We start from the raw sequence: 24,481 nt of genomic DNA on the forward strand, positions 1-24,481 counted from the left end.
CATACACCCAATGCATACGTAAAATCAGACCCGTAGCCCAAAAGAGTTGTAGATCAAAGTTGTCTGGCTTGGCTTTAACCATTTTATTACACTTGTGGAAAATATTCTGCCATAAAATAACTTACAAGTACCTGGTACTTACACAGCTTCATTTTCAAAATTCTAGAGCCTAGAAACTCTGTTAAGAACTACTATAGATTGAGACTGATGTATTTCCTGCAGAGGGAGTGTGAGTAAGCAATTGTTGGCATATGATTTACTTACAGGAACTTGCACACATAATCTTAGCAAAAGTCACAAACTGCTAATCTACCTTTCCCTCTGTCTGCTGCAGGAAATGAATGTGGATCGACCAGCACTAGATAGCAATATCACTTCAAATAACCAAAAAGTGCATGCAAGCTGAATTGCATTATGGTAGGCATATTTATAGTTTTACTGGTTTATTGTTTGTGTACAAAGCCAAAAACTATAATTCTGGCAATTGCAGTTAGGAAGAAATGCAGGCAAGTGCATACATTGAAGACTGGTCCCGAAGCCCTACTTCAACACTAAACTGTGTGCTCCTGGACAAATACTTTTGCCACTGTGCCGTTTTAGCAAAAATAGAAATTGCTTCTACAAGTGATTTATTTCCAACTAGTTACTACTAAAAAAGCCTCACTGTCCTCTGTTCCACTGTTCGACATGTAGCATTAATAGTAGTGACCATTTATATAATGCACATGACAAAGTTTATGTCTCTTGGCTTACTTCTTGCTGCTTGTTTAATATAACATGAACTCCTAGAGTATTAAAGACTTGTCTGTACCTTCCCCCATCTCCTACTTCCATCCTAGGAGAGCAGTCTTGATTGCCTGTTAGGTTTCCTCCTAGATAGCCAAGAATCTGCATCTCGGACATAACACACATCCCAGCAAATTCAGCCCATGACCGCTAATCACATTAATGGTGGAAGTGGAAAAAAGGAACTAGTGGTCCTCTGGTTGCATCCAAAAAGTAGGGAGTAGGATGGCCAGACAGATGGGGTGGGAGGCAGGGTTGAGTATGGGGACAGGGGACCAGGATCACAAACCTTGGCTGAACAGTGAACCAAGGATTCTAATCCACTCTGCAAATTTGACCACATACCTTCCAAGCGTTACCCTTTACAAATAGTTTGGATTTCAAGGCCTGCAGTAATGATGTCTTAAAGAGTTTACTTCCAAAAACACAAATTGCATAATAACACCACATGGCAACATGTAAATCCTTACATCAACATGTTAAGCCTGAATGGTAAACTAGAAGTCCCAAAAATCTAGTTAACCCCACTGTACTTTCAGTGATTTAATAAAAGAAGTTGTGTAATACACTCAGATATGGAGATTATTGCCCTCTACTGCCATCTAGTGGAGGAAAGTATGCTTTTTAATGAAAATAAATACAGCGTAAACGGTACGCAGAAGAAAATTAAATGCTCTGTAATTGCTATAATTACATGCGTATAAAGGCTGATATGCACCTTATCTGTAGGGCTGACCACGGTACATGATAGATATCCTATGCCTATTATCAAAGACGTCCTGGAAGCTGTACATGGCTCCACCGTTATCACAAAACTCAACCTCAGAGGCGCTTATCAATTATCAAGGATTACGAACGGTGACCAATGGAAGCCCGCCTTCCGGACACCGCTGGGACACTATGAATACCAAGTTATGCCTTTTGGTCTTGTTAATGCCCCAGCGGTGTTCCCGCGGTTTATGGACAAGGGGTTTTCCTATATCCTCTATGCCTATGTTGTGGTCTACTTGGACGACATCCTCGTCTTCTCTTCTGCACTGCAGGAACACAGAAGACATGTTCAAGAGGTTCTCCAGCGTCTGGGCTACCATCCATTGCTCGACAAGCCCGAAAAATGCTGCTTTTAAGGTTCTGTCAGTTGCTTATCTTGGTTACATTCTCTCCGAAAACGGGATTCAAATGGACCAAAAGAAGGTAAAGGCAGTTCTGGACTGGCAAGAACCCCGGAATGTTAAGGATATTCAACGCTTCCTGGGCCTGGCTAATTTTTACAGGCCGTTCATGCCTGGGTTCTCAGAGAAAGTTGTACCTATTACCTCTTTACTAAAGAAAAGGGTCAAGTTTGAATGGACCAAAGAAACAGACGCCTCATTTGTGCCTTAAAAAAGGCATTCACTACAGCGCCCATACTAGCCCAACCAAATCAGTCAATACCCTTTAAAGTGGAAATAGATGCCTCGGAGTGAGCCCTGGGAACAGCCTTGTTACAAGCTTCTCAGGATGGTTTGGAACACCCTCTTGCCTGTTATTCACGGACCCTGATACCCAGCAAGCACAACTATTGCGTCCTTGAGAAGGAGCTGCTCGCAATAAGACAAGCCTGTTTGGAATGGAGGCACCTACTTCAAGGAGCTGCTCATCGTTTTTAATTCGCACAGATCACATTAATCTTAGAATCCTACAACAAGTGGAATGCAAGAACTTGCGCCATGCCCTTTGGGCATATTATTTTTCTCAATTTGACTTTAACATATCTTACCTCCCATGGAAGGAGAATACCCTTACTGGTGCCCTTTCTCGCAGCATGGGTGTGTCTTCTGGGGAATCTGACTGTCGTGAGAAGTTGTTGCCAGGCAAGAGAATCTTAGCTACAGTGAATACCTTCCTTCAAGAGGTTAAGGTAGGCTCTACAAGGGTATCCATCAAACATCCCCTACAAAAGATCGACAGACTGTATTTCAAAGACCAGGCGTTGTTTTTGCCTTCCGCGGAGCTCCAAATCCGAGTCATGTCCTGGTGCCATGAATTACCCTTGGCTGGAAATAAGGGTCAGAAGGAAACCCTGGATTTGGTACCTACCTTTGAAACCATGGAACCATGTGTCGACGGATTTAATTGTGGATCTCCCCCTTCGCAAGGTGATATGGCGGTGATGGTTACAGTGGATTCCTTCAGCAAGCTGGCCCATTTCTCACTACTTCCCGGTATCCCTACTGCACCCAAAACAGCCATGATGTTTCTCCGGGATATCATCTACCTATATAGTATTCCACTCACAGTGGTTTCATATAGAGGTTCCCAATTCACTTCTTCCTTCTGGTCTTCCTTATGCAAACAACTTTGAATGCAAAGGGCCCTCTGGTTTGGATACCACCCCCAGTGCAACGGGCAGGCAGAGCGTCTAAACACAACCCTCGAGCAGTACTTACGTTGTTTTTGTAATCAGACACAAGACGACTGTGCTGAGTACCTCCCTATGGCAGAATTTGCTTATAACAACGCTAAACATTCCGCCATAGGGATAAGTCCTTTTTTCACCTATGGTTACAACCCTCGTCATCTGCCAGTGGTATTGTCCACATCAACGAAGACTCCGGCAATAGACCAATAGCTATCCAGTTTTCAAGACACCCAAAAGACAGCCCTACTGTCGCTAGAAAATAGCAAGAAGAACTATAAGAACCAAGCTGACAAGAAGAGAAGCGAGAATCCCATGTGGAAGCAAGGAACCAAGGTCTGGCTGTCCACTAAATTCATGCCCAGATGGGTTCACTCCGGGAAATTTTCTCCAAGGTTTCTCGGGCCCTTTCCATAATTTCCAAAGTCAATCCAGTGGCGTTCCGTCTTCAGCTCCCACCTAGCCTAAGAAGAATTCACCCGGTTTTTCACTCCTCACTTCTTAAGGAATACCGCACTGATCCTTATCGATGCAGGATAACCCGGCTTAGGAACCTGAAGCCTCCTAAAACTAAGGAGTACAAAGTATCAAGACTCATAGAGTCCAGGTACAGAAAGGGAACCCTCCAGTATCTAGTTAATTGGAAGGGATATTCGGAGACAGAGAGAACCTCAGTGTTTCCTTGCTCAGGTTAGATGCTTATGTCTCTTGTTGTGTTTTTCATCTCTTGTCTCCATTGTACACCGTGCCTCGGTCCCTTCCCTCTCCATGCCCCTCGTTATCCCATTCTTGAGTGGGCACGCTCTCTCTCTCTCTCTCTCTCTCTCTCTCTCTCTCTCTCTCTCTCTCTCTCTCTCTCTCTCTTTCTCTCTCTCCTTGCCTCTGCCCACCTGGGGCTTAGTGTTGGTATATCTGGTTTCCTTTCCGCTGCTCTGCTCTATTCTCACGGCTCCCACTCTGTTATGCAGTGTTCCTCCAGCGGACACAGCATTTCCCTCATATCCCGCCAGAGGACACTTTATTCTCCTGCTTAGCTGCGCTGGGCCTGGCCAGCGGACACAGCATTTCCCTGATCAGCTGCGCTGTTACCTTACCTACGGATACTGCGTTTTCCATCTCAGCATCGCGTTCACTTTATCAGCGGACATTGTTCTCAACACTTACCGTCTGACGCTGCCTTGGGAAACCGCACTTTGTAAACAACCACCACAGGGTTTTTTTAAGCCGACAGGCTTTTTTCCAGAAAGGGGCGTGCTCCCCGGGGATCCTATTGCCTGGGGATTCATTGCCCGGTCAAGGTGGCCTCTGGGGGAGCACGTCCTTACCTCTTTGAAAAGAAGAAGGACCACAAGGTAGAGAAACCCAAGAAGACCTGCAAGAAGAACTCAGAGGCCTCTGCAAGCACCACTGAGGATTCAGGTGAGGAGACGGAGCGGGGGAGGACACTCATACACATGAGACCAGCGCTCCTGAGTCGCTCAACACCGCAGCATTGTCCTGCGAGGGCTTTGCCGCAGAGGGGCCGCGCCTCGGTTCTTTTGGGTGCGGAAGCGTGGACATAGTGAAGCGTGCTATGTATCGTCGGGCAACATCTCCAGCGCACCTACGTCGTTCAACACCACGGCCTTGTCCTGCAGGGATTATAATGTCTCCTTGTTAGATATCTCTCTTTAGGCAAGTTGTATCCCCTTTGCTTAATAATTGCCTCCTCTTGGCTTGAGCAATGTGGTTACAATGTACTCCTATTCACCCTCTCCCTTTTGGGATGTTGCATTCACTTTGCTCACTGATTGTCCCCGTTTGGCTTTGGCAATGCGGGTTGCAATACTTAAGCATTCAACCTCTCCTAAGAGGAGAGTTGAGCCCAGTTTGCGGCAATTCAAAGGTTCGGTTTTCATAATATATATATTCTTACACAGACGTCTTATGTCGGAGCGCCCCGGGATCACCTGTATCAGGCCAACTCACCGGTCTTTCTTGGCGTCTCCTCCTAACTCGCTGCATCTGTTTCTTCGCTCGTCGGGAATTCTCTGGCATTTGACAGCTTTGGTCAGCCTTCTGCTGCTCCACATGGTCTGTCAATGAAGCTTCCCCTACTCGGCATGCGCTCTGGTGATAACCTCACACAGGGGCGAGAAGCAGGACAGAAGAGAGCTTCTCCCTCAGGACAGCTGGGCACACCACTGCTTCCCGCTGCGCGTCCCCTGCAACTTCCAGGAACTCCAACCTTCCCAATGTTCTCTGCACAGCGTACAGCGGCGACTCCCACTTCTGTTTTCTCCTGCTGCTTCTACTACTCTGACTGCTTTTTCCACTGCTTCCTCCCAACCTGCACATAAAAGGTCTTTAAATGTTTTAAAGCATCTGCTCAGGGGTGGGTCATTAGAACAACTAGACTGCCAAGTACGGTTTAGTATCTGTGTGCCCCTATTTCTCGTCTTCGTTGAAGTCCATAATGTTCTTAGTTGTTTTAAGATCATCTAATCCACTCAGTTTGAGTAGTTTATAGGATGTATTTTAAAGGGAAGATTTTAAAGGAGGTAATGGTTTTCTCTTAGGTTAATCCAAACTCATGTGTAGAGTCATAACTACTAAAGGTAGTTGTATTAACGCCTTGGTCCCTATATACATCGGGTTGATGTTTACAAAAAGGGGTCTCATATTTGGCACCTTGGTTAATTCTGGATAGGGAAGTCCTACTATGATAACAGGCCATTAGATATTCAGGTATCAGGGAACTTCAACCTTAGAAGGGGATAAATACTGCATCTCTCCTGAAAGAGACACCACATTCCCCTGATGGCCTTCTCCTCCCATGTGATCCACCCATCTAATACCACCCCCACACACCCCTCCCACACCCCCTAGTTTAGGATCAGGTAGCACTGCCTTCTCCTGGCTCATGGGAGGAGACTTTAGGCTGGGATTCTGTGATGTCGCTGTAATTCTCATCTTTCGTAGTGAGTATGAGCTAGAGATTAATAATACCAACATTGTTGCAATGGTCTGCCAACATACCATGGCTAAGAGAGCAAAACCCTTATTCACTCTGAATTATAATGCAGTTGATCTAGTCCCCGCGTTTAATTACCGAGGTATATGCTTATCAAACAATAGACTGTGGAAAGAGCAAATAAAACCAAGGAAATGTATCCTGAGACAAAGGGCATGGGCAACTGCATAGCTTGTGTATAAGCTTGGAGAGTATGTCAAAGTACTTTCTCCTGCCCTTTGTGGCTCAGAGCTGGGGGTTGGGGGCGCATTGTCCGTTACAAAGTTTGCAAATCACAGAAAGAAGGTTTTTTTTTTAACTGCTAGCTTTCCCGATAACGGAACCTTCCATGCCTGCTTACTTAGAAGTAGCAGTACGCCCTATTATCTATAAAGCAAGAATTCAGCTGTTTCTTTGTCTGGTGCGCTTAAACACTAGTGCCAATGTGACCCTTCCCAAAAAAGTATTCTGGTTTGTTGTTTCTGATATAAAGGGCAGTAAATGGAAATAGGCAAAATGTATCAGATCCCGCGCGTTTCTGGTTTGAATTAGAACGCATTAACAGTAAATCTCTGGAAACTGTCAGAACAGCCTTCAGCGACTGGGGACTTTCAGATCTTGTAGGTAAATCGTCGTGGGCATTAAAACCACTGCATACCTGCATATTAAAATAGTCTGGGGCTGTGAACAATAAATGAGCTGGTTAGATAAATCTGCTCATAGTTCTTTGATGACCATGTCTAGACAAGATATTCTCTCTTTGGCTACTTTCACCTGTAAATGGGAGAAAGGAAGCACCACGCTCTGCCTGAATTGTCAAAATGTGGATGAAACAGCTGCACATTTTATGTTTTTCTACTCTCTATATCAGCCTTTAGGGCAAAACCGCTCAAAAAAGAGTTAAAGGCTTATGGATTGAGACAAATTGATGGTGCACTGAGGTTTCTCATAGTTTGTAATACTAAATAATCCTTAGTTTTAACTAAATAATAGTATACTGCATTTCAAATAAGGAAATCTGTTTGATCAAAATTAATTTAATGTTGTCAAAGTTGATGCTTTATTATCATAGGAAATGGGGCTTATGAAACGCTATGACATCTACTAAGCCACATTTTTAATTTTTATATTTAAATAGATATCAACTTGATTAAATTGACTGTTTAGATATAGGGCCTCGTAACAAGTAGGGCCGTGTGGTACAAAATTGCAGTAATGGAGTGGCAGTTCTTTTAATGCTACATTACTGCATCGCTGTAATACAATTTCGGCGGTGGAGTGTAGGATTTAACTCCAGCAAAAAGATGGAGGTAAATCCACTGCTTTACCCCTGAAAATGAACGGTGGTAATTCTGCCCAAATCCCCATGGAGACCTATGGACTCCAATTAATGGGGACTAACACTGCCTACCACCACTTGTAATCCGGCGGTAAATCTGCCGGACCAGTTTGCGGTGACAGTAATTCTGTTTGGTAGTAGATTTTCCAACAAATACCACCAAACTTGTAACTAGGCCCATAGTTCTAACGCTTTCTTTCTTAATTTTTGTTATATTGATTGGTTTTTAACTGTGTATACTTCTATAATTGGTTTGCATTTTGCAATTTAATGGCTATGAGCAAAATATAGAAGGATCGACACTTACGTTTCCAAATAGCTTATCGATAAAGAGAGCAGGTATGATTGCATGATTATATGGCAATATGACAAAATAGTTTTTTTAAATAGTAATCTGTATTTGTTTTCACGTTATTGACTTAAACATCCCAATGAAATGAATACGAGTGAAATTGATTTGAATTCTTCTGTTATTATATATTAACTACACTCTAATGATTGTTTATTCTAACGGGTCTTCTTTCTAAGTGTTTGTATATCGTACTGGTATGTCTTAGATATGTAACATGTTCATTATGTTTTGTATTGCTTTTTTGGATTTCTATATGAAATAAAGTTATTCTGAATCCTCTCATTATCTTCTAGTGAGTCGCTTTAAAATCCTATCGTAGTACCAGCAGTCATATTTCAACTCTGTGCATGGCAAATGTTAGGGGGCCATTGCCAAGGACTGTAAACAATAACCATATTTCCTATAACCTTCTGTTTTCTGTGCACGAAAGACTGGCCAATAGTATGTTTGTCTGTCTACCGTAATGCCATGTTTGGATTGTTTTATCTATAAAACTGGGCATGGAAATAATACATTCAATTTAAAAGATGAAGAAAAAGCTAATTGTGCATCCTATGTTGGTGAAATGAGAATAGAACGCATCACTAGTCCCACAGGTGAGTATGTTGTGCTTACCTCTTTAGAGTCTGAAGAGTTGTACATTTACAAGCCGTACGGCTGAAGGTCATCAATACAAACAAGACAATTTGCTCATTAGCTTTAATCTCCTAATGAGTTTCTTTGATATCTTAGTACAAGCAGCCATATCTTACCTCCGTGCTTGGCGGCTGTTATGATGTAATTGAAAATAATTGTGAATATAATTGTCATTTTCCAGAATTGTCTCTTATTCTCACAGGAAGATTCTGCCTTTTAATTACTCTCTGTCCATATGTCATAGTTCCATGCTGAAATTGTTTCATGTGTTTGTAACAGGGCGTGAGATAAATCCATTCAGCATGCAAGAGGAAGAAGAAACTAATAGTGTGACCCATATGAATGATATAAGAATAGAAAGGATCAGCACCCCCACAGGTGAGTATGTTGTGCTCAACTCTTTAGAATCAGAAGAGTTATAGGTTTACAAGGTGTAATAAAATATACTGGGAAACAAACACAGGTCGGTTACTGGGAGATGTATTTAATGTTATTTTTTTGCACCAAACAAAAAAGTCAAAGTTACAAACCAAAATCGAAGTTTGTAGATATTCTACCCAGTTGAGTACAAAGCAGGTTAACACCTCCTCTTCCGAAAGGAGGTCCAACGGATGTGTCCCAACAGCATTTCATATGTTTTGACTTGTACAGCCCAGAGTTTTCTGCAGGCACAACTAATCACAGGCCTTCCACTGGGTTTAGGAGGAGAATCCGAGCAAACTCCCTGTGTTAGAGAGCCTTCCCACTGACTTTCCTCCTCAACATCTCGCTATATGCTCATTCTTGAAGGGCTCTGTTTTAGTTCCCTAGTCTGCTCCTCCTGCGTACTGGCTCACTGTTCCACCTCAGTGACTCGCCATGTGCTCTTACTTCTTCCACCTCAGGTGAGTCTGCACTTGGCTCAGGGAGCACCTCCTCTCTCGCTCGCTCACCCTTGAGGTCTTAACTTGACTTCTCCTCCAAGCTGTTTCTTAAGGATTTGTGGCTCCCCTTCTCCTCCTCTCATTAGCACCCCTTCCTCTGCTTGTTTGAGGCGTACAACTCTTCTTTTCTGCTCTTTCCTGCCACCTCCTCGCCTTTGTTGATGTTCCTCCAACCCTCCACGCCTCTTTTACTTCTCCTCCCATCCACCTCTCTACCTCTTCTCTCCTTTCTCCACCCTCCTCTTTCCAATTTGTAATATTGCTCTACAGTTCGATCTGGCCATTCTCTGAAGACTCATACTGCTGTACTCCTGGGCTGCCCTTTTATAAATGTTCATCTTGGCCTTCTGGCCCGGCTCCCATTAAGGACTTGCACATGTGAATGATTTGCTTTGCTAGCGTAGGATTGGCCACTCATAATGGTGCAATTACTCGTGTGTGTGTTTGTGTGTGGTTCGTGGAGGTGAAAATTCTCCAATCATGGGTTTCTTGCACTGTGGTAAACTGATACAGGCATTCTTAGTGTCTAACTCCGAATGGGAGGCATCAGCGTTTGTTGACATCACTGTTCGCTTTCCTAACCACGGCACCGGACAAGTCGGGACAGGCCAATGATTGTCATATTATTGTTATACATGTCTAGAGCACTTTTACAAGGTACATGTGTTGCAGTATTAATGTGTCCATCCCCTTCCTCCTACCTATGGTGTGCTGACGGTAGCCAGGGGATCCTCCTCATATCACACCCAAGCCCACCACCAGTCTGCAGATGGCAAAACCAGACTTCCCACCCCGTTGGCTACCTAGCCACCCACCATAAGGGTAAGGCTGACAACCTTGTTACAAAGGCATATAAAGGAACACATAGGTTTATCTATCAGCTGTGCTCACCCTTTGAGTGATCATCGTATTCGTATAGTCGTTTTTTATATTCTTTAAATCGGATTTGTACTTCAAAATGACCTCTGTTTAGGACAGGGGTCCCCAACCTTTTGTAGACAAGGTGCAACATGTGTTTATCAAATGGAGCGGTGAGCAACGTCTGTGTTTCGATGGAACACATCAGCGTTCTGTTGGTAGGAAAGCAATTTCAACACAAGTTATACTTTAAAGAAACTTAATACTGCTAAGAGGCTATGTTAATGTGCAGGAACTAACAGTAATAAAGACCAAGTGTAATTCAGGAACAGGCAATATACAATGGCCTTTAACTTAATTTGACCCTAAATTGGTGTTTTCACAGAATGTTTATGAAATGTAATGGCAAGCAGGACATTTGTAGAGACTTGAGGCCAGTGAAACTGTTTACAAACATGGCCATATTTAACATTACATAGTGCTTGGAGTTCTCCCATAAGAAATCTTTCGGACATTAAGTGGCAAATGTATTTGAATTAAGCACGTTCTGTAAATAGCCCCTTTGAAACCTACTTAAATGCACCATTGGAATATTTGGTTGATTTCAACTGTTGCTGACCAGATTGCGTACCTTTTGCAGCCAGCAGCTCACCTACTGGTGCCATGCAACTTAGTTGCGCATCGAGCATAGAGTGTGACTGGCCAAAGAAGTGCAGATTCATTGAGGGGGATTTGTAATGCTAATTTTTCCTAAAGAGCAGCGGTTCTATGGTTTGCACTGGGATGGCCTATTTCTGGGCCTCATGTATGCTTCAATCACTGCTTTGCTAAGTAAGTCTATTTACATTGCCTGCTCACATCCCTCACCCTCATCACAACTATTTATCTTCTCCTCCCTACCATTACTGAATGTTCTATCATACTCTGCATTTGCCTCACTGAGAGGCAAAGCACTTTGACACCATAACCTATGGCAGGAGGCACCATACAAATGCATTGACCAACCAGTGTGGGGGCAACAATAGACTGTTACTTATATGTATTTATATTTATTTAGCCCCATAACAACCGCACAAGCATGGTCGTTATGGGGCTTGTTTCTTGTGATGGCTTAAGAATCATCTCAATCATCCTCATCCAGGCTCTTTGTGCACTTTAAACCTACCCATCCCACTTTACCCCTTAGACCATGCTGCTGATGCTTCGAAAGCTAATGGCATGTCAGGTCTGTCTTCCAGAGGAGGCTGTTTGGCTAGTTTTCCTGCACAGTCCTAACACAGGCTACATTGCCATTGCAGTCTCATTCGTGCAGTGCCTCCACCTTCTTGGCCTCCACTCATTGGCCCAGAGCTACTGGTGAGCAACATTTTAGGGTGCTGCGAGCAACATGTTGCTCCCGATCTACACGTTGGGGATCACTGGTTTAGGAGAATACCATCATCCTGTTTCTGAAATGTAATTCAGATCACATCAGTAAAACAGAGTCACATGAGAATGGATACGCATTGAAACATAGACAGTTGTCAGACGGTTGCAGTGCATTTTGCCACTTGCATTACATAGGTAAGAGAAGATGTATCAATATCTGATATGAACCCTTGCATTGTCCTGCTTCTGGACTTCCAAAACTACAATGAGATCACATGCTTATCAATTAAAGATCTTGGCTGTCTTTGCCACCCCTATTTGGCTCTTCGTTTCATGGCTACTACGCTTTAATACTCAGTAAACATGACAGCCTGGCCTCCATCCTACATGTGGGTCTTATAGGTTTGTGACAAAAGATGGTATGAGTTACAAGAAAGAGAATAGGGAAAAATAAAAAGCACAAAAATAAAAGTATGGAATGATGAGCTAGAGGATGAATATATTTCTGAGAGTACATCGATATTTTGCCTTGTTTTAACCAGTTTGTACCTGATATTTATTTCATTATTACGGGCGCTGCATGCACGTGTTCATTTGTTCCAGGGTATGCGTGAGAGGACAAAAAGATGACATGAGGGAACAGAAAGGAGGAACGTGGCATGGAAAACAGGAATTTTCATCTAAGTTTGCCTGGGTTCTATGTCATTACATTGTTTGATTAAATGTCGTTGGGACCAGCAACATTTATTTTCTGATAACAGCCATACCAAACTATTCTAGGATTGGTATGATTGTATAAACAAACTCCAGCTCTAGAATATGTTAAAAAAAATTGTTTCCCCAACAAAAGCCGCATGGTTGGGTTTCTTAACGGAATGAGCATTTCTGAATCATATTTGGGGAAATATTCCATGGAGTGTGCAATGTTGAGGAAGTCCTTCTTCACTAGGGACCAGAATTTCCTGAGGTTTTGCTTTTGGTAGCCCATTCAAGAGAGATGGGCCTTGCACAGCAGAATGTCTTCGCTTTGCATTGCCCTTCTTTGTTTGGTTCACTTGTAATCGCCAAGTGGCAGAAGATCTGAGTGAGCACAGATGTTAATAGTGTGGGATGTGGTTCCATAAATTGACATGGGTTGACACCTGTGGATCTTCTGTGTTAATAGAAATGTTGGTATAAGGAATGCCTACAAAGCTATTTGAGTGTTGATGATACATGGTCAAATTTCTTTAGGACAAATATGAGTTTAGCTCCTGTGTGCCTGATCAATTGTATCTGGTTTTACAAAGTAGGCTTAGGTGGAGGCTGTTACGATAATCATTGTTCCTTAGTACCACTGTTTGGATGAATTCCACCTTGTAGTTTCTACTCAGGCAGTGTAGGATTTTCTTCAGGACAAGTAGTTAAAAATAAGATGTTTTGGTCAGGGAATTCATATGGGCAAGACGGAGATAGCTGAATCAAAGAAAATCCCCAGGTTGTTCACATTGTTGATCACTGTGATGATTGTGGGTGCCTGGTGGAGATTGTGAGACACTTGTGAAAGCTCCCCTTTGCTTCCTGGGTCCTAGTTTTACTTCTACAAGAATCTGTCTCTTAGTATTTGCCCATATGATCTGCAGTGTTTGCTTTCCGGTTCTAGTGATCTTCATTACTCCAGTCCTCTTCCTAATATCAGTGTTATCAAGCAAATAGGGAATGTAAATACTGTTGGTGATTGATCATGAATGGAGGTTCTATGCCCACACTACATTATGCCATACAGGAATAGGGAGGCAATTGGGAGTTATCAGAGGCTAAAGAAACAGGGAAATGCCTGCCTTGACCCAGCAAGTCTAATCCGCCTCCCAGAGGGTTGTCTTCCCTCATGTGGTCCTCCCACAGATAGACACTCCCAGGGTCTAAGTCAGGTAGCTTCTGTCTTTCCCTAGCCACGTGAGGGGAGATTTCCCTTGGTGAAGTAGTGATGTCCTTGCTTGGTTCGTCACATACCCTTCCCCTTATGCCGCTGGTTTCTTCTACACCTATTGGAAAATGGGAAAGGTAATCCGTATTCCCTTGATCTTTTCCTTTCCTATGTTCTATATTGAAGCAATAGGGCTGTAAATATAGAAACCAACACATTACTCAGCATTGGTATCTTTCCAGAGACTGATCCAGGGTGGAGGAGAATGATCAGTAACTAACCAGAATGTTCTTCTTCTAAGGAAATAACGTAAATAAGATACAGCCCATTTGATATAATGCCTTGAGTTCAATTGTGACGTAGTTTCTCTCCCTAGGAAAGAGTTTCCGGCTGATGTACAGAATTGCGTGCTCAGTGCCGTTATGTTCCTGGGAGAGAACTGCCCCCAACCCAACTTGGGATGCATCCGTTTGCAAAATGAACTCCTTATTGAAGTCGGATACCTTCACGACCTGTTTACTACATAGAATTTGCTTGAGAGTGGTAAAGCAAGCTTGGTCTTCCCGAGTCCATTTTAACTTTTGGGGCTCAGCATTTTTAAGTTTGTCAGTAAGGCAAGCCGTTATAGAAGAATAGTTGGGTATACATCTTCTACAATAGCCCACTAACCCAAAGAATGCCCTTAGATCCCTCTTTGTTTTTGGTGTTGGTGTTTCTTGTACCAAGCTAACTTTTTCTGTTTGAGGTTGGGCAAGACCAATCCCCACACAAAAACTGGTATTTTACTGCCGATTGAGCAAGATGACACTTTTCAAGGTTAGCTGTGAGACCCGTCTTCCTTAGGGCTTTTGTTATTTAGTAAAGATGATACATGTGTTAGTCCAGGTCTTACTGTGGAGGACTATGTCATTGAGATAGGCTCCACGAAATGTAGGGTGTGGACGGAGTATTTGACCCATAAGTCTCTGCAATGTTGTGGGTGCCCCACAGAGCCCAAAGGGAAGTACTTGGAATTGGTACCATGCCACAGACGTGGAGAATGCTGTTTTTTCTTTATCCTCTGGGTTCAATGCCACCTGCCAATATCCTTTTGTCAAGTCGAGGGTGGAAAGGTAAACAACGGAACCCAATCAATCAATGAAATCATCAATCTTTGGCATGGGATAATTGTCGAATTGTGAAATTGTGTTTACCTTTTGGAAATCTATACAACACCTCCAGGTGTTATCAGGCTTTGCGACAAGGACTATTAGCAAGGACCAGGGACTCTGAGAAGGTTCTATTATACCAGAGGCTAACATTTTCTACAGCTCCTGTATGATCACGGGATTCTATAAGGTTTCAGGTTGACCAGCTTCCCTTGGCGAGTACGAATATAATGGAGAGAAAAAACTTTACTCCTCCTGGCTGAACATCTGAAAACTGTTCCAGCAAATCTCTGAAATTCTGTTTTTGATTCTGTGAAAGATTTAAGAGAATTAAGTTATTCTCACCCAGACCTTCTATTAACAGATTAGCCATAACTAGAAGATGTAGATTGGATCAGGTGTTCTCTTCTCTCTTTCAAAAGGTTAATTTGATATATTGGGGTTTTAGCCCATCTATCTGGTTTAGAAACCCGGCAGTTACAGGGACATGCCTGCTCTAATAAATCGTATGGGCCATGCCATCTAGACAGCATCTTGTTCTCAGAGATGAGTAATAAAACATGAACCTTTTGTCCAATGGAAAATGATCTAAGTGTGGCCTTTTTATCATGGAGGGATTTTTGGTGTTCTTGGATGGGAATGAATTATAGATTGTACTGTGGTCATATGCTCCTTCAGACGTTAGGCGGTCTGAGATAGTGGTGATAAAGCTTCTTCCCTCTCTTCCCATGTCTCACTCAACATGTTTAGCACGTCTCAGGATTCCCTACCGTATAAAGGTTTGTAGGGGAGCAACCTAGGGAGAATTGGGAGGGGGTCTTCTGGATGACATAGAGGGCTCAAGTTATCATTACATCCCAATTCCTCCCATCTGCTTCTACCAATTTCCTAAGAACACTTTTTAGAGTCTTATTAAAACGCTTGATCAAGCCATCAGTCTAAGGGTGGTATACTGAGGTCCGGAGCGTTTTAATTTGAAATATCTGTTTTGTTTCAGTCATTAACGTACTCATGAAGGTGGTTTCTTGATCCGTAAGTCAACTCGAGAATACAAAGGTATTAGATGTTTTAGTATCCGCTGTGAAGTGTTGTTTCTTAAAAGGAAAGCCTTGGGGTATCTTGTAGCATAATCTAAAATTATCACAATATGCCGATTCCCCAGCCTAGATGGGTCAAGTGGTCCCACAATATCCATACCGATAAGGGAGAAATAGGGCTAGAGGAAGTGTATGGGCACTGGTTTTCTGAAACACAGCACAGATAAGAACTATGTTCTTAACGCTGGCGTACACGCCAGGCCAATAGAACCTGTTCATCACCTTGCCATTCCTAAATGTCTGCCTGTCAGATGTGAATGGGCGATGTGTGATTTCAGCACCATTCTTTGAGTTTTGGGGACAACAATCTGAGATCTGGACGAACCCCGTGGACTGGTGTCTCTAAAGTAGGCTTGCCTAAATAACCAAAAAATTGTCCCTCCTTCTTTTTCCCCTCTTTCTGTGAAATGGTATGGAGGAAGGCCTCCGCCAATATGGGGTTGTTGCGTTGCGTTGGGCAAATGCTAAATCCGGGATAATCTCTGGCTCATCAACATGGAGAATCAGTTATTCTGGATGATGGTGCAGTCTTCATCTGTCACCCTTAATCCTCTCTCACCCCTTTCGATTTTATTAGTTTTGATAGTTTCCACCACTTTAGGGAACAACATCCTTCTCTAAAATTCCTTGTGCTGCTTTCTCTCCCACCTTGATAGGGCAGGGATTCTTCCCGTAATTTTGAAGCAAAGATTTAATGTCACCCCCTATAGTCGGGCCCTACCACTCAGGCCATGACATCCAAGCAATGCCTCCAAGCTAATCCGGACTTAGAAGTTAACAGTATATAGGTTCCTTTAGGGGGGTATTAGGACTAGATCTGTGGGAATCAAGAACCGGCCTCCTGGTTGTAATACTTGCTCGGCTACTAGCTAAGTAAAGGCCAATGGACTCTATAGATCGACTGGTAGCCCGCTCACTGAGTTTTACAAATTCAAGTGTCCCCCAGTTTGTATCAGCTGAGACGGATCCCACTTTTGACACCATATCTAAGGGATCAAGAGTAAGACTCGGACACAGCAGAATAATGGTGATTGTTAAAGACTTTTATTGATACTTTTATTGATAAAATTAAAGAGAGGGTTGTGGAAATCCTATGAGGGGTGTACCTGCCTCAACTAAACATAGGAACGTCTGTGTCAGTATGTCCAAAACAGAAACTTCTCTATCCTGTGTCCCAAATACTATCCTGACCCTCACACACTAAACTCCATATAAAATGAAGGGAAACATTTCTTTGAGCTGATCACCTGCAGATCCTTTCCAAAGTGTAAAAGAAACCAACACAATTCTGCCATTTAAAAGGGTTCTTCCCTTGCACTGGAATTCTCTATGTTTTCAATGTTTATCACTTTCACATTACCATACTCCACAATCTCAAGGCGGATGACTCTTCCCCTGAGTTTCCTCTGGTTTACACAGTTCATCAACTCAAGATATATGATTTCTCTCTTGATCTCCTTTTGGGTTATACCGTTTCACAACCTAAAGGGGTATGACCCTTCCCTTGAGATTTTCACTGTTACACAATACACAGCCTCAAAGGGTAACAACTCGGCCAAACTCTTTAAAATCTTCTAGGAGCTGGGCAATCCTGCTGCAGACTCTACCTCTCCTGTCCCCTCCCAGGCCCTCTGCACAGCCCTGGCTTCTCATTTCATCTCTAAAATTCAGGCCACCTCTCCTCCCTCCTTCTCTGCCTTTCCCCTGCTCTCCCCAGAGAAGGTTTCTAGACAAGTCTGATCTATGTTTGTTTGTTTGTTTATTTAATTTGAATGCGTAACAGACCCGTGGCTATCAGGGCGCAGCATTTGAAGCAAGTGCAAGGCTTAGGTTACAGAAATACAGGATACAAGCAAGAATAAAGCATATATGTAGGTTATACTCAGGTGATATACAAATACAAATATGCAGCAAACATGTGTCAAGAAATATTTTGAGGGAATGTGCAGAAGCATTCCCAGGGTAAAGATAACTCAGCAGTCAAGCCTACAGGTCCGTGGATTTGAGCAAGTTGATGTAGTTGTGTCTAAATGTCGAGTAAAGTTGATCTTCTCTAAGAGGGTGTGGCAGGGAGTTCCAGAGTTTGGCTGCGTTCACAGGAAAGCTACTACTACCAGCCTTAGTGAGCCTAAATCTGGGAATAGTAAGACAGTTGGCGTTGCCAAGTCTCATAGGTCTGGTGGATGTTCTTCTATGGAATCTATCCATGAGATAGCTAGGGGCAGCATTGTTTAATGCTTTGTGAATGAGGGATGCAGTTTTTTTTTTAAAAAACTTGTATTTATTAGTTTTACATAAATAAAACAAGAGAAATAACATTGAATCTTATAACATTCCCCTCGCCCTCCCTCCTCCCTCCCCTCGGATCGAATAGAATCATATTGTCCCGGGTTCCTATTATGCATTGAAAATGTCTGAAACTTTGATATTATGGGGGCACCATTGTTCCATAAAGTCTGACTGAAGGTATTGCAAGGTCCCTTCCCATTCCTTTACGAATTTGTCTCCCGTTCCTTGAATTTTGTGGGTGATTTTCTCCATTGTTATATGGGCCCATACTTTCTGTAGCCAAGTATAGGTCAGTGGGGTATTCTTGTTCTTCCAATTGTGTGTTATGGTGGTCCATGCCGCTATGAGTAGTCCCATAAAGCTTCTCCATTGCGATTTACTGTATTGCCTTGCTATATCATCTCTAAGTCCGCAAAGCCACACCTCCTCCCCGATCAACCCCACATCCGGGAATATTTTGCCCATTTCACTTTTAACTTCTTCCCAAAAGGGTTGAATGTCTTTACAGTCCCACCATATGTGTCTCCATGTTCCCACTTCGTCACATCCTCTCCAGCAGTGGTTTGGCATGTTTGGGTACATCGAATGGAGCCTCTCTGGAGTATAATGCCACTGTGTCATAATTTTGACCCACATTTCCCTAGTTTGTGCCGAGCGGGTCATCCTGGGGATCTGCTTCCATAGGTCTTCCCACTGTCTATCCGTTGGTTCCTCCCCCAACGTTCTGCCCCACTTTACTCTGTATGACCATTTAATGTCTTCGCCTTGTGTGTTTATGTATTTGTACAGAGTTGAAACCCACTTTTTTTCCCCCGTGTTGGAGATGATGTATGTCTCGAACCCTGTAAGGTCCCTGGTTGCTGCCTCAGTGATTGTCGGGGAGTTTAGCCAATGTTTTAGCTGTTCGTATCTGTATCTATCACTTTTGGAGATATGCTTGCCTACAAAGCAGGATTCTAGTGATACTATTTCCTTGTCTGCGAACATCTTGCCTATTTTAGTAATGCCCGCCTTCTCCCAGCTGTCGTACGCCCCTTGTTCCATCCCTGGTGTAAATTGGGGATTTCTGCAGATGGGTGTAAAGGGTCCCATTGCCGTGGTCATTATACCTTTTCGTGCTTGGCAATCCCATGCTTCCAACGTGGTCTTCATTATTACGCTTCTCTCTAAGTTTTCATGTCTGTGCTGCCTCTGTTTCCAGAGAAGTTCTACCAATGGGGTCCTCGCTACTGCTCTGTCTTGTTTGGCCCATATTTGCTGCGGATTCTCCCCCACCCACTCCCTCAGGACTTTAAGCTGTGCTGCCTGATAGAATTTTTTTAAATGGGGGAGCACCATTCCCCCTTCTCTAGTTGGGGCTGTGAGGACCATCCTCGCTATTCTAGGGGTTTTTCCCTTCCATACAAAGGACGATACCAATTTTGTTAAGGTTTTGAAGAACGTGTCTGGTACACCCACCGGGAGAGCCTGAAAATAATATAGTACCCTTGGGAGGATGTTCATCTTGACTGATTGAATTCTACCCCACCAGGATATCTGTAGTGGGTTCCATCTGCCTGTTTCCCTACGGATGTTTGCAATTAGCGACGGGTAGTTTTCCCCATAGAATAGTTCAATTTATGGAGGTACAATTATTCCCAGATATTTTATACCTTTCTCTACGATCTTAAGGTCCAGTAGTTTTGCTTCCCTTTCTATGTTTGCTCTGTCCCCTGCCAGAATTAGGATCTCTGATTTTTTTCTATTAATCTTTAGGCCTGAGATGGCCCCATAGTTTTCTAATTCTCTCACCGCCATTGACAGTGTAGATTCGGGGTCTTCTAGGGTTATTAACATATCATTCGCATACGCAATCACTTTATGTTGCTGACCTGCCATTCCTATCCCTTTATTGTGTAATGATTCCCGTATTTTTATTAGGAGGGGTTCTAAGAACAGAGCGTACAGCAAAGGTGAAAGGGGGCATCCCTGTTTCGTTCCTCTCGAAATTATTACCTTATCCGTCACCTCGCCATTAATGACTATTCTACTGGATGGGGAATTATAGTTCGCTCTAATGCTCGCAAATATACTGTTCCCCAAACCCCATGCACTCCAGAACTTTAAATAAAATTGACCACTCCACCCGATCAAAAGTCTTCTCGGCGTCTATCGACAGTAGTATCGCTGGGGTGTGGGTTATACCTATTTTTTCCACTAGATGGGCGAGCCTCCTTGTGTTGTCGTGGGTTTGCCTGCCGGGAATAAAGCCTGATTGATCTTCACTAATCAGTTTAGGGAGAAGCGGGGACAGCCTTGTTGCCAGAATCTTCGTGTATATTTTCGCATCTAGATTAATTAGGGAGATTGGTCTATATGATGCGGGGTTTATTGGATCTTTACCCGGTTTGTGAAACACCAGCACCTTCGCTTCATTCATTGTGGGGGTCACGTTACCGCTATCCTTAAATGAGTTCAAGAGCCTTGTTAGGATCGGGGTCAATATGTCTGCATATTTTGTATAAAATGGGGCTGTGAACAAATCTGGGCCTGGAGCTTTGTTACTTGGGAGTTCTTTCATGGCTTTACTGACTTCTTCTTCACTAATAGGGGTCTCTAGTGACTGTTTGTCCTCTTCTGATATTTTCGGTATCTTTAGGGCCTCTAAGTATGAAACTTGGGTGTTTGTATTGGGGCGTTCTGTGGAGTAGAGAGTTTGATAGTATTGCCTCAGTGCTTCCCCCATGTCGTGTGTGCGTGTTTGGATATCACCCTTCGCATCGCATATGGCCTTAATCGTTGTTTCTTTCTGTTTTGCCCTAAGTTGTCTCGCCAGGTGTCTGTCTGCTTTGTTCGCTCTTATATAATATCTCTGTTTCAGATATAGTAGGTTCCTTTCTGCGCCCTTCGTGCGTAGCATCTCTAGTTGGCCCTGTGTGTGTTTCATAGATTTTTTTAATATCTTAGTAGGGTGTGTCAGCATTTTCTCTTGGATATCTTCAATTGTTTTTTCCAGTTCTTTTTCCCACAAAAACCTTTGTTTATCTCTCGTGATTTTCAACGCTATCATCTTTCCCCTCAGAACTGCTTTAAATGCATCCCAGACTGCGTTCATTGCGACCTCCCCGATGTCATTTTGTATAAAGTATTCCTCTATCATTTCCCTTATGGATTCCCCTGTAACTGGGTCCTGGATCAACTCCTGCGGTAGCTTCCACCTCCAGAGCCCATTCTTCCTCCCTGTAAGAGTCACGTCCAACCATAGTGGGGCATGGTCCGAGAGGGCTATTGCGCCCTTATCTAGCCCTTGAATCTTTCCCAGTAGTCCCACCGACACCCAGAGATAGTCTATCCTAGACATAGAATTGTGAACATGTTAGAAATATGTGTACCCCCTCTGCTCACCCTTCAGTTCCCTCCAAACATCATTCAGGGCCATATGGTCCATTTGTTGTCTCAGACGCTTTGATGGCGCCACCTGGCCATGTGTGTTCCCCGTACTCCTATGAAGATGTGGGTTCCACGCCATGTTAAGATCCCCCCCATAATCACTTCCCCTTTAGCATAGTCTTCCAACTTCGATAAAACGTCTCTGAGAAAGCCATCCTGTCCCTGATTGGGTGCATATATTGAGGCGAGTGTTATGCGATATCCCTCAATTTCCACATTGGCGAAGGCATATCTCCCTTCTTTATCTATGGTTGTATCCAGGAGTTTAGTGTCCTTTCCTTCTTTCACCGCTATAGGACCCCAGCTTTTTTTTCAGTTGCCGTTGCCAGTGCCCATATTTTGTATCCTTTTATCCGTATTTTCTGCTTATCCCTTGTTCTAATATGGGTTTCCTGGAGAAGTAGTATATCTGCCTTCCCCCTTTTGAACTGTTTCTCCAGTTTCGCTCTTTTTGTTGGGTGATTCATGCCCCTAATATTGTAGGTCAATATGCGTATCATCCCCATTCTGTTATGTTCGTATGCTGTTGCATCGGGTCCCCTTCTGTACTTGTTTCATTTCTTAGATTCTTCCGATCCTGTCCCCTCCCTTGAACTTCCCTCCCCCCCAACTTTGAACTTTAAACAAACCAAACTGTCCCCCGAGTAGGGCGGGGGTTCCTATTGATGCTAGGGCGTTGCGCCCTTCGCTCCCTGCCCTCCATACCCTTGGGGGGTATGTTATGGGGAATCCTAAACCCCATTGACCCATTGGTCTTCGCCGAGTCCCAAACCAACGGTTCTTAACCCGACCGCCAACTGTGTGTTGTCCGTTCAGCTCCGCTCTCCTCCCTCCCCCCGACTGGGTTTCAAAATCAGCCGTTCCATGTCAGTTCCCCAAGCTGTGGATTCCCTGGATTCTTCATGGTACTTTTCTCCGGGTTTCCCTCCCTGCGTTTGCCTTCTTTTGCGTGTTTGTTTCCCAGCCTATTGGTCTTCTCGTTCGGTCTCTCCTGTTTGAGGTCTCCCCCCGTTCCATCTCTTCATCTTGAAGTCCCATAGTGCTGAGGCCTTCTTCCACCGTGGTCACTCTTCTCTGTTTTCCTTCCCATGTAAATAGCAGTCCAAATGGGAAGGTCCATTTGTAGCGGATTTGTTTTTCTATTAACACTTTCACCAGTGGGGCCATTGCTCTTCTTTTTTGGAGGGTTACTAGAGCTAGGTCCTGATACAATTGGATGTCTTGCCCATTCATTTTAATATGCTCCATTTCCCCGGCTCTTCTGAGGATCTGTTCTTTCTGCGGGTAGGAGGAGAGAGCCACTAGGATATCGCGTGGTCTCTCCCCTGGGGCCCCAGATCTTTTTGGTCCTACCCTGTGGACTCTGTCAACTCCGATATCATCAGTGTCTTGCGTCCCTAGTATGTCTCTGAACACCTCCTTTACCGCCTCTTTTAGATCTTTGTCTAGCACTGATTCCGCCATGTTCTTGATTCGAATTTTGGAGCGTCTAGAGCGGTTCTCCAAGTCCTCACATTGTATTTCCAAGTTGTGTGTGAGTGTCACCAAATGTTCTTGCGTTTCGCTTGCTTGTCTCGTGTCTTCTTCAAGGCTTTGCACAGTTTTTTCCACTATGTCAGTTCTCTCTTCTAGATTGTTTAAATCGATTCTCATGTCTTGTACCGCTTGTTTCATTTCATTCTTCATGGTTGCAAATTGTTCTTGAACTGTGCACATTAATTTTTCTTGCAAGTCCATGAACCAAGTTTGCATGTCTTCCCTAGTCAATGGTTGTTGTTGCTGGGATAGTGATTCTGCCTCTCCCATGGGCTCTCCCTGGGTTCTCCCTCTCGATTGTGATGTCCCCTCTGTTGACCACATTTGTAGTATGTCTGCGCCTTGTTTCGCAGATTGAGGTGTATGTTGGATGGGGTTCCCCTTCCCTTTTGCTCTTGACATGTCTCGTTAGTGTGTCTATGGGGCTTCTGCGCCCTCCTGTAGCCCTCCGGTAGGTCCTTCACCAGTTCCGTTCGTCAGTTATGTGCTTGCGAGCGGTGGTTCTTGCTTTAGCTGGGCGAGTTGCCCACGATTCCGCTCCCTCCCCCGTCATCTCACAGTGCCTAAATGTTAATGGCAGTTTCGTTTCTCCTTTAATGTTTTCCCCTCCGCTCTTCACCCTCTGGCCCGTGGGGGAAGAGGCCTCTCCTTGGGTTGGGCCTACGTAGGGAGGGTCTTGTGTAATGTATCCTTTGGGACTGGGGAGATCCCCGTTCAAGTTGATGCCGGAGTATTTGCGCCTTGCAGGGATTTTGTTATGATAGTTTTTGTCTTTGTCTTGACCGCGTCCTTTTAGGTCCCCCGCCCCCGGGGTATATACCTGTCCTTATGTGCGCTGGCAGGTGCTTAATTTACTCCCCCCTGGGTTGGCTCACCTTTTCCACTTCAAGCGCTTTGCTTCAGGGCGGCCCCCGCTTCTCCTCTCCAGCGGTCCGCCCTGAACTCACCGCCTTCTCCCGGCGCCGCTCTTCTCCCTGGCCGTAGCTGCTGCTGCTCTCAAGGCTCTCCGCCTTGGACTGTGCTCGTCGGTGCGTTGCAGGGTGGGGGGCGTCCTTCACCTCGGTGTTCCGCGGAGCCTCCGGTCCAGCTCCCATGCTGGCTGCCGCCTGTGTGTCTTCTTGTGCCGCGTTGTGTGCTCCTCTTAGGCGCGGGAGAGTCTCGTTCGGCCCCTATGGGGGAGGGGCAGGTCTTCCTTTCTCCTCACTTCTCGTCCGTAGTTCGCTTTTTAGCAGCGCCGCTTTCCTCTCAGGGGGGGGGGAACTGAGGAGTCGGGAGGGGTAGAGAGACTGTCCGTCGCGGCTTCGGTCGTGCTTATTTTTTGGCGGCCTGGGCGGAGCGCGGTTTAGCTGCGACTCCTCACCCCGGCGGCCATCTTGGAGCTCAGGGATGCAGTTTTTAAAAGGATTTTATTATGAGTCGAGAGC

The 24,481-nt window shown here is 44.2% G+C and overlaps 1 protein-coding gene across 2 annotated transcripts in view; it reads left to right on the top strand.

Annotated features, from left to right (window-relative positions):
• The window catches only part of LOC138467452 (uncharacterized), a 665,424-nt gene that overhangs the window by 186,078 nt on the left and 454,865 nt on the right, over positions 1-24,481 (top strand). For both annotated transcript variants that reach the window (XM_069607453.1, XM_069607454.1), the window contains one exon: positions 8,783-8,881. In XM_069607453.1, coding sequence (XP_069463554.1) covers positions 8,783-8,881 — 99 coding nt within the window. The remainder of the gene's footprint in view (positions 1-8,782; positions 8,882-24,481) is intronic.

Source organism: Ambystoma mexicanum, chromosome 4q, assembly GCF_040938575.1.
Source record: "Ambystoma mexicanum isolate Mex_15411 chromosome 4q, UKY_AmexF1_1, whole genome shotgun sequence".
NCBI lineage: Eukaryota > Metazoa > Chordata > Amphibia > Caudata > Ambystomatidae > Ambystoma > Ambystoma mexicanum.